Source organism: Orcinus orca, chromosome 10, assembly GCF_937001465.1.
Source record: "Orcinus orca chromosome 10, mOrcOrc1.1, whole genome shotgun sequence".
Taxonomy (NCBI): Eukaryota; Metazoa; Chordata; class Mammalia; order Artiodactyla; family Delphinidae; genus Orcinus; species Orcinus orca.
The window spans coordinates 36707797-36718417 of NC_064568.1; the positions used below are offsets into that span (position 1 = coordinate 36707797).

The window sequence follows — 10621 nt, forward strand, 5'->3', positions numbered from 1 at the left end:
TTCTATTTTGTCTCTATGAATTCGATTACTCTAAATGCCCTATATGAGTGGAATCATACAATATTTGTCCTTTTATGACTGACTTATTTCACTTAACATAAGGTCTTCAAGGTTTAGTTGTTTTAGAGTATTTTTACATTAAGTCCACCACCTTGTCTTTCTCAGGGACAGTTTCTGTTGATTTACTTTTTTCCTTTGAATGGGCCATAATTTTCCTCTTTCTTTGTATGCTTTGTAATTTTTTTGTTGTTGTTGAAGATTGAACATTTGAATCTCATAATGTGGTTATTCTAGAGGTCAATTTTTCACTCTTTCCCTGATTTTGCTGTTTTTGCTGTTGTTGTTGGTTCGTTGTAGGGTGTCTCTGTGCTGGGGATCAGTATAGGTGTAAACTTAAGGTCTTCTCTGGTCTTTTCTGGGCCTCCACCTTTCCCTGGGCATACATGGTGACTTTTAAAATTTCCTTGTATATGTGGTTACTTTTTTTTTTTTTTTTTGCGGTACGCAGGCCTCTCACTGTTGTGGCCTCTCCCGTTGCAGAGCACAGGCTCCGGACGCACAGGCTCAGAGGCCATGGCTCACGGGCTCAGCCGCTCCGTGGCATGTGGGAATCTTCCTGGACCGGGGCACGAACCTGTGTCCCCTGCATCGGCAGGCGGACTCTCAACCACTGCGCCACCAGGGAAGCCCTATGTGGTTATTTTTAAGTGTCCTAGTCCTTAAGGGTCTGGCTCCCAAAAAGGGAAAAAGAGAAAAGGGGTGGGGGAGGAAGGAGAGGTCCCATCTCTTTAAATCCCCTGTAAGCCACTTCAGCTGGAAGGGGAGGGTGTTGCAACAACTGTGGTGGGGATTGCAACAATGGCCCCTGTCTCTGTTTCTGCACCTCTGTGATCACAAGTAGTCATCAGCAAAATGAGCACAGATCCCTAATATTTGAAGGACAGATTCTTTATTGCTCACCTTGGATTCTGCAAGCTTCATACAAATTTCTCCAGAACTCATTCACGGATGCCTGGAATAGCGCTGGGGGCTAGGGTGTCAGGGATGGATAGCCAGTACCATAAAAGCTGAAATTAACCAAAATTAATGACAGTTTACTGTCCAAGTTTCTGGAATGATGCCTTCAATTAGACCCTAAAGACTCTACCAATAAACTGTTTGAACTAATAAACAAATTCAGTAAAGTTGCAGGATACAAAATCAACATACAAAAATCAGTTGCATTTCTATATAATAAAAATAACCTATCTGAAAAAAGATATTTTAAAAAGTCTCATTTACAACAGCATCAAAAACAATAAAATACCTAGGAATAAATTTAACCAAGGAGGTGAAAGATCTATACATTGAAAACTAAAGAAATAGAAGAAGATACAAATAAATGGAAAGATATCCCATGTTCAGGGTTCAGAAGAGTTAACACTGTTAAAATAGCCTTACCAGCCAAAGCAATCTATAGATTCAGTGTAATCCCTATCATAATTCCAATGGCATTTTTCACAGAAATAGAAAAATTCCTAAAATTTGTATATAACTGTAAAAGACCCTAAATACCCGAAGTATTCTTGAGAAAAAAAGAACAAAGCTGGAGGAATCACACTTCCTGATTACAAAATATATTACAAAGCTATAGTAATCAGAACAGTATGGAACTGACATTAAAAACAGACACAGACCAACTGGACAGAATTGAGAGCCCAGTAATAAACACATACATATATGTAGGGTGAAGTAATATTTGACAAGGGAGCCAAGAATATACAATTGGTAAAGAATGGTCTCTTCAATAACTGGTGGGAAAACTATATCCACATGCAAAAGAATGAAATTGGACACTTCCCTTACACCATATGCAAAAATCAACTCAAAGTGGATCAAAGACTTAAGTGCAAGACCTAAAACCACAAAACTCCTAGAAGAAAACAGGGGAAATACTGCTTGACATTGGTCTTGGCAATGATTTTTTTGGATATGACCTCAAAAGCACAGGCAACAAAAGCAAAAATAAACAAGTGAGACTACAGCAAATTAAAAACTTCTGCACAGCAAAGGAAACAATCAGCAATATAAAAAAGCACCCTGCGGCACAAGAGAAAATATTTGTAAAACGTGTGTCTGATAAGGGGTTAATTGCCAAAATATACCAGGAACTCATATAATCCAATAATGAAGACAAACAATAACAACAAAAACAAAACCAAACCTAATTAAAAAATGGCCAGTGACCTGAATAGACACTTTTCCAAAGAATACATACAAATGGCCAACAGGTAGATGAAAAAATTACTCAACACCACTAATAATGGAAATGCAAGTCAAAACCACATGTGATATAACCTCACACCCGTTAGAATGGCTATTATCAAAAGACAAATGATAACAAGTGTTGGCGAGGGTGTGGAGATAAGGGAATCCTTGTATACACTGCTGGTGGGATATAAGTTGGTACAATCATTATGTTAATCAGTATGGAGGTTCCTCAATACATTCAAAATAAAACTACCATATGATCTAGCAATCCTACTTCTGGGTATATATCCAAAGGAAATAAAATCACTTTATCAAAGAAATATCTGCATTCTCATGTTTACTGTAGCATTATTCATAATAGCCAAGCTATGGAAATACCCTCTTTCTATCAAAGGACGAATGGATACACATATAAAATGAAATATTTTTCAGCCATAAAAAGAGAAAGAAATCCTTACATTTGTGACAACATAGATGAACCTGGAGGACCTTATGGAGGACATAAGTAAAATAAGCCCAACAGAGAAAGACAAATACTGTACAATCTCACAAAGTGGAATCTAACAGAGTTGAACAGTGGTTACTAGGGGCTGGGAGGTGCTGAAAATGGGGGGCTGTTTATTAAATGGTAAAAACTTTCAGTTATATGATAAGTTTGGGGATCTAATGGACAGCATGGTGAATATAATAATAATATTGAACTGTATACTTGAAATTTGCTGAGAGTGGTTTTTAAGGGTTCTTGTTTTAAAGAAAAGGTAACTGTGAGGTAATGGATGCGTTAACTTGATTGTGGTAATCATTTCACAATGTATACATATATCAAACCATCATGTTGTACATCTTAAATATATACAATTTTTATTTGTAATTATACCTCAATAAAACTGGAAAAATGATAAAAATATATTCTAGATACAAATTCATCAAATATGTGGTTTGCAAATATTTTCTCCTGTCACCCAACTTGTCTTTTCATTCTCTTAACAGCGTCTTTCATAGAGCAAAAGTTTTAAATTTGACCAAGTCTAATGTATCAATTTTCCTTTTATGGATTGTATGTTTGCAGTCAAGTCTAAGAACTTTTTGCCTAGACTTTCTCCCATTCCCCCCACTATAGATCTGGCAGCCATTAAAAGCATAAGGGAACAGAGAAATGCAAATCAAAACTACAAGGAGATATCACCTCACACCAATCAGAATGGCCATCATCAGAAAATCTACAAACGACAAACGCTGCAGAGGGTGTGGAGAAAAGGGAACCCTCTTGCACTGTTGGTGGGAATGTAAATTGATACAGCCACTATGGAGAACAGTATGGAGGTTCCTTAAAAAACTAAAAATAGAATTACCATATGACCCTGTAATCCCACTACTGGGCATATACCCAGAGAAAACCATAATTCAAAAAGAGTCATGTACACAATGTTCATTGCAGCACTATTTACAATAGCCAGGCCATGGAAGCAACCTAAATGCCCATCAACAGACGAATGGATAAAGAAGATGTGGTACATTTATACAATGGAATATTACTCAGCCATAAAAAGGAACGAAATTGGGTCATTTGTAGAGACGTTAATGGACATAGAGACTGTCATATAGAGTGAAGTAAGTCAGGAAGAGAAAAACAAATATCGTATATTAACGCATATATGTGGAATCTAGAAAAATGTTACAGATGAACTGGTTTGCAAGGCAGAAATAGAGACAAAGATGTACAGAACAACTGTATGGAACCAAGGGGGGAAATTGGGGTGGTGGTGGTGGTGGTGGTGGGATGAACTGGGAGATTGGGATTGACATATATACACTAAAATGTATAAAATGGATAACTAATAAAAACCTGCTGTATTAAAAAAATAAAATAAAATATTAAAAAAAGCATAAGGAAACACACCATGAGTAACTTTATTCTCATAAATTCAACAACTTAAAAGAAATTAATCAACTGTTTGAAAGTTACACAATACCAACCCAATCAGATGAAACAGATACCTGAATAGTCCCTTGGCCATTAAAGAAATTGAATTTGTAATTTAAAAGTTCTCTAAAAAGAGATCTCCAGGCCCAGATGGCTTCACTAAAGAATTTTTACAAAATATTTAAAGAAGAATTTTCACACCAATTTTACATAATGTCTTCCAGGAAACAGAAAAGGAGAGAATGCTCCCAATTTTTATGAGGTCAGTATTACCTTGATATCAAAATCAGACAAAGGGAATTTTTTAAAAAGTGTACGTTCCTCTCAGGAACGTAGAGGTAAAAATCAAACCCAACAAGGTACAAAAGAAATTATACACCAGCACCAAGTATAAATTTATCCCAGGTAAGCGAGGCTACTTCAAACATTCAAAAATTAATCAATCCACCATATCAACAGGCTAAAGAAGAAAAATCATATGACTATATATAGTCAGAAACAGAAAAACCATTTGACAAAATCCAACACCCATTCATGATAAAAACGAAACTCTTAGCAAGTTAGGAATAGAGGGAACTACCAAACTTTAACTTGATAAAGAGAATCCACATCTAACATCATACTTTTATTGGTTCTTGGTATGATGAGTGATTTTCTATTGTATGCTGGACATTTTGGATATTATATTAGGAGGCTCTCAAGGCCATTTAAATCTTCTATTCTAGAAGGCAGCATCCTATTTAGGTTTAGTATGTAGATGCTGGCCTACTTTTGTGGGCCCTGTTTCCAATGAGAATTTTCTTTTCTGGGCTCTTTCAATGCAATTCTGGTCTGCTTTATTCTTTTGGTTCCACTGGATCCCTTCTGGTGCCACCTACAAGGTAGAAGCCATTTTCCTGGGTTCCCTCTTGCCATTAGATGGAGGGTTTAGGATGTTGGACTTCTGAGGTAGAGCGCAATATGCTGGCCTGTTCACTGGCCACCTGGTGTCAGTGGGTGTCCCACCCGGTCTCTGCTGGTGCCACTGGAGGAGAGAAGGGCTACCTGGACTGCATTTTGCTGTTGGGTGGAGGGACAGGAAGTTCCTGTTCTGGATCTTCTTCTGTGGCTGGCTGGATGGCCAGGTGCTGTTAGGTCTGGATTGCCTCTGCCACTGACTGGAAGGCCAGGAGATACTAGGCTTGTTGGAGCTGAGGTACAGGAGGATCCCCTCTCTCCTCCCATTTAGTTTGGGGTAGGAGATGGGTTGATCTGCTCAGGTTCTGCTGTTGCTGCTGTGGGTAGATCAAGCCTGCTTCTGTTAGCAGATGATAAATGAAGTGTGTTGGCCCACATGGGTTCTGCTTTCACTGCTGCTGAGGACAGACTGGGTCACCACTGCTAATGGATGTGGGGTGTGGAGTGGGTGGATAAGCCTGGGTTCCACTGTTGCTGCTGTTGTGAGCAGATCATGCCTGTTGCTGCCAGTGCATGTGGGGCATGGGATGGGTTGGCTTATAAGGGTACCGTAGGCAATTCAGTCTGCTGTTGCCACTAGGCGTGGGTCTCCCTGCTTAGTCTCTGCTGGGCTTCCCCTTCTTTTGACCAGAGAGAGCATGCTTTTCTTGTTTTGTTTGTTTTGTTTAGCTTTCCCTATGCCTGTTGTTGGTTTTAGATTGCAGACATATCTGGTGTCCAGTCTGAGATGTATGACAGATAAAACAAGAATTCATCTAGGTGTACCTTTTAAAATCTTGAGACTCCTAGATGATCCGCCATCTCTCCATATTTCAGAGTCCTTTTATGATTGTTGAATTATTTTCAGAGTATTTAGTTTGTATTTAGAGGGGAAGAGAAGGGAAAATTAGTTGACACCATCTTGTACCAAAATTGGAAGCTCTCACTCCTAGGTTTTTAACCAAATAAAGTGCAAAACTTAGGTTCACACAAAAAAACACACATATACATAGCAGATTAATTTGTAATCACCCCAAACTGGAAACAACTCCAAGACCCTTCAACTGGTAAAAATTTCTGATAACATCCATACAATGGAATACCACTCAGTAATTAAAACAAATGAGTACCCACAACACCACAGGTCTCAGACACATTATGCTAAATGAAAGAAGCCAGATTCAAAAGGCTACAAATTATTATTCCTTCTACATGACATTCTGGAAAAGGGAAAACAATTCGTACATATTACAGACCAGTGGTTGCTAGGGTTTGGTGGAGAGTAGTGGGTGACCACAAAGGGGCACAGGGGAATTCTACTTTATGTATCTTGAAGCTCAGTTATTAGGTACATATATATTCTATGATATTAAGATATATGATATTACATATATATTCTATGAATTATTGTGACTGTTGATAGATATGATAATATTGAGGTTATATTTTTACAAAGGTCTCATCTATTAAAGATATATATTAAAGTACTGTGGATTAAGTGGTATGATTTTTGTTGTTTGCTTTTAAAAAATTATGTATTTCAATAAGAAGGGAGTAATTAACTCTGTAGCCTTATGTAGAGAGAATGCATAAGAACAGAGAAATAACCATTGGATTTGGTCAGTTGCAATGTTGGTGATGTTGATGAGTGCAGTGTCAGTGAAGTAAGAGGGGTAGAAGCCTGATTGGAATGCGCTGAAGAGAAAATAGTAGGAACAGAAGTGGAAACAGTGACGGCATGATTTGCTATGAGGAGAAACAGAGAACTGGAAAAGAAACTGATTAAGATCGTATTTTTTAAAGATGGAAGAGGTAGACATTGATAATTTGGATAGGGGGGTTATGAATGCAGGATCAAACACCTTGAGATGGCAGCAGGATAATGGAGGAGTTAACCTTTGATGGGATCAAAGACCCTTCATTTATTTCACTTGGAGGGAAGGCAGCAAGTGTGGTCCAGATGGAGCTGGGATGGAGAATGAGGTGATAGGAAGATGGAGGTCCAGTCTCCTCCCATTTCTTCTGTTAAGTGTGTGGTGACATATATCATCATTATGGAGTTCAAGGGGAGAAGTAGAATTGGGCATTTGGAGAGGAGGTGGTATGAATTATTCAATTCAGAAAAAAGAAATGCAAACACACCAGATAAATTTATTGGGAAATTTGTCCAATGGAGATTTGCAGTCATGAATATGAACCGAGACCATGCCTCATGGGTGTTTTGCTCTAGCCATGCCACTCTTCTGCAGGCACAGAGCAGGTAGATAATTAAGTTCATCCCACATACATTTGCAGAGAGAGGACCAAGGGAATTCAAGTTGTTCAGGAGAGAGATTACAATAATTAAGTATAGAATCTGAACTGGGTAAAGAGAGATACAAGGGTTTGTCAGGGTGATGGCTGTAAAAAAAAATGGTAGGGTCAATAGATTGGAAGACTTTATCACATCTGAAGAAACATTCTATTAGGGGTATTTGAAAGGTGAACTGGAAGGAGAGAATAAAGTAAAAAGAGAATGAAACTCCAGAAAAAGCAATTTGGGCAACAGTACACTGATTGGTTAATGGTAAGGTCCAGAGCCACACTATTCAATGGAATAGGCACTAGCCATATGTGGCTATTTAAATATAAATTAATTTAAATAAAATTTAAAAGTCAATTCTTTAGTTGCACCAGGGACATTTCAAGTGCTCCACAGCCATGTGTGGCTAGTGGCTACCACACTGGACAGCACTGATACAGAACATTTCCATCATCACAGAAATTGCTACTGAGTATAGCATTGCTTTAGTGTGACCATGGGAGTGAGAATGGAGACAAGAGTAGGGATGGGGGTAATATCAGGGGGAGCCCTGTTTGCTACACAGCCCTCAGGGAGAGGAGTTCTAGTAAGGGAATTGTGAAGATGGAGTTGAAGTGCCATGAACTCCTGTTTTCTACCAGTCCCCAGGGTCATCACCTGCTCGTCAGCATGCTCAGTCACATCTATCACTAAGGCCAGCCTCCTGTCCTTTACCTGGGGCTGCACTGCACTTCTACCAGAAGAGTCAGCCACATGCTGACCTTTTCACTAGGTGATTGCCAAAGATACCTTGTCTGAGGCATCTGAGATCCCAGTCAATCCCCAACTACAGGCGGACAGAGAAGACCCTCACTGTCTGTTCTCATGTGCAGAGGTACCCAAAGTCTTCAGGAAGATGTAGCTCACCTGTCTCGCAGATTCCTGGCGAGAAGAAAGGAATGGGGCTGGGGATGGGAGCTGGGACTTCTGGCTCTGTTATATTAGACTAGGACCTTGGTTTCTGTTTGGACAACTAAGTAAGTAGCATATGGAATTGTCAGTCCAGAACAGGGTTCATGGGCACAAGGGAAAAACCTCACTAAAGTTCTTTCCCAGGGAGAAGAGGAGGCAGCATGGCTTAAGTCCTAAAATTTCCATTAGCTGGTGGGGAGACCATGAGACATACCAGATCAGGTTAGACCTTTACTGAGGACAGGAGACAGTGCCGCTTCTTGCCATCCCTTAGGGGTTGATGATTTCAATGTGGAACTGCAGGTGAGTGGCTGTGACTACACAGTGGCCCCGGAGAAGAGCACAGGTCTGGTAGTTGTGGCCTTGCCAGTGGTACTGGATCATGTAGATGGCATTGAGCACCTGGCAGTAACACCAGTGGATGTGCCACATACAGACCAAAGCCTGGAGCTTGACCACTGCCCTCTCTGTGTGTGCGTAGGAAATCAGGGCTGCCCTCCGCTTCTTCTGCCACAGCCTGTCCATTGTCAGTCTCCACCAGCACTGAATGATCCAGGCCTTGAGGGCTGCGTGTAACAATGTCTGGTGCACCAGGGTTCCACGCAACCAGGCCTGGATCTTCTCGGCTGCTTTTATTCTTTCTTTTATATTTTTCTAGGCAGAGATAAGAGAGACCACTCAGGGAACTTCCTGCCACCAACTTCTAGGATATTCCTGGAAAGGGCCTTGATTCTTTTAATAGTCAGCCCTTCTTTGGAGACTTCAGGGGAGTTAGCAGGACACTAAGAGGCAGAAGTCCTGGGTGGTGAGTCCTCCTCTGCCAACATGGACACATCACCTTACCCTCAGAGTCATAGCATCCTCCTCTTGATTACCTCACAGGTGCATGGATCAAGAGAAAAACCATTAGTAACTAGGAGGGTGCATTAAGAATGTGAGGGACTTAGTTGTACTCTACCTCTTCAGTGCTTATTGGGTTTGGGAGGTTTGGCCTCATAATGCTTTTGCCTGGTATTCTCTGCTAATTCTAGTCCCATTGGCTGATTTCTTTCTGCCACAACAGTGTATTTCAATATGGCGGTGAGTTTTTAACACCCTCATCACATATTCTACTCCCAGCCTCCCCATACTGTGAACATTCTACTTTCTAATTCAGAGTCCTCACATCCTCATCTCCCAGCTCATGCATTTCTTGATGGCTTTCCTTCTCGCCATTCACTCTTTGTGTCACAGTCAAACCCAGAGCCAGAGAGTTCATGCTGAGAAGGAAGTGAAGGAAAAATAAGCCAGTATTGAACTGACTCCTGATTACTTTAAACTCTGGATCCCTAAGAGGCACAATTCCACACCCTCATGACACTGACATAAATGTTCTGGATATCTGTTAATTATATGGAGATTTTACCTACCTCTTTTTTCTGCTGCTACTTCTGCTTCTGCTTCTTCTTCTGCTTCAACCTAATTTCGTCTTCGGAATCCTCAATCACAATTAAAATTGAATTGCCATCTGTCTGTCATGAGAATTAAACGGGAAATGAATGGATGAGCTAAGAGTACCGTTTCTCTCTATGGCTCTGCACAAAGATACCCACTGCCTCAGCATCCTCTTTTTTCCCAAAAGCTGTGAAGTCCAGAGTGATTCCCACCCACCCTCAAGCCTGCTGAGTAGATCTGGCCATGTCTCTTACACAAAATCGAACCCCCATGGCTTGTCTCTAGATGGTTCCTTTATTTCTCTACTTCCCAAGGTCTGATGAGTAATATGAGGGGGAGAGCTATGAGTTAACAATTGCTTTATGACATCAGGATTAGGATATATGCCACATAAGTTGAGTCTTCCTCACAAACAAGCTCCATGCGAACTTGTATTACCTGTCCACTTCCCTTCTGTCAGAGACATATCCGAACTCAGAGTGGAAAGACAGGGCACTTGGGTGCCGTTCCTCCAGTGAGGTCCATCCACATCCTTTCTCATTATCAGTCACACAGGAGGGCAGGAGGGACCATGGTAGGATAGCTCCATACAGCTCTCTACTGTCTCTCAGACTTAGCACTTCCTGTCTTCCCTGGATTCAAGTTTCAGTACCTCAGTGTGCCATAGGAAACTAGAGAGACTAGATGAATCTAGAAAGCAGTAAAATAAAAAACAATCTTAAAATTAATTAAATAGAAAACAAAAATGAGTGGTGGAAGATAAATTTAAAAGCTGATATTTTTCAAATTACTTTCAAATTACTGCCTCTGTGCTGGGTCTCAGA

General features: G+C 40.3%; 1 protein-coding gene across 1 annotated transcript; it reads right to left on the reverse strand.

Moving 5' to 3' along the window:
• Nucleotides 1–8339: 8339 nt before the first annotated feature.
• Nucleotides 8340–10226, reverse strand: IQCF2 (IQ motif containing F2). Its single transcript, XM_049693578.1, is given in 3 exon segments — nucleotides 8340–9004; nucleotides 9769–9874; nucleotides 10052–10226. Coding segments are annotated over 3 exon segments (495 nt in total). The 5' UTR covers nucleotides 10070–10226; the 3' UTR covers nucleotides 8340–8633.
• Between the last annotated feature and the right edge of the window lie 395 nt (nucleotides 10227–10621).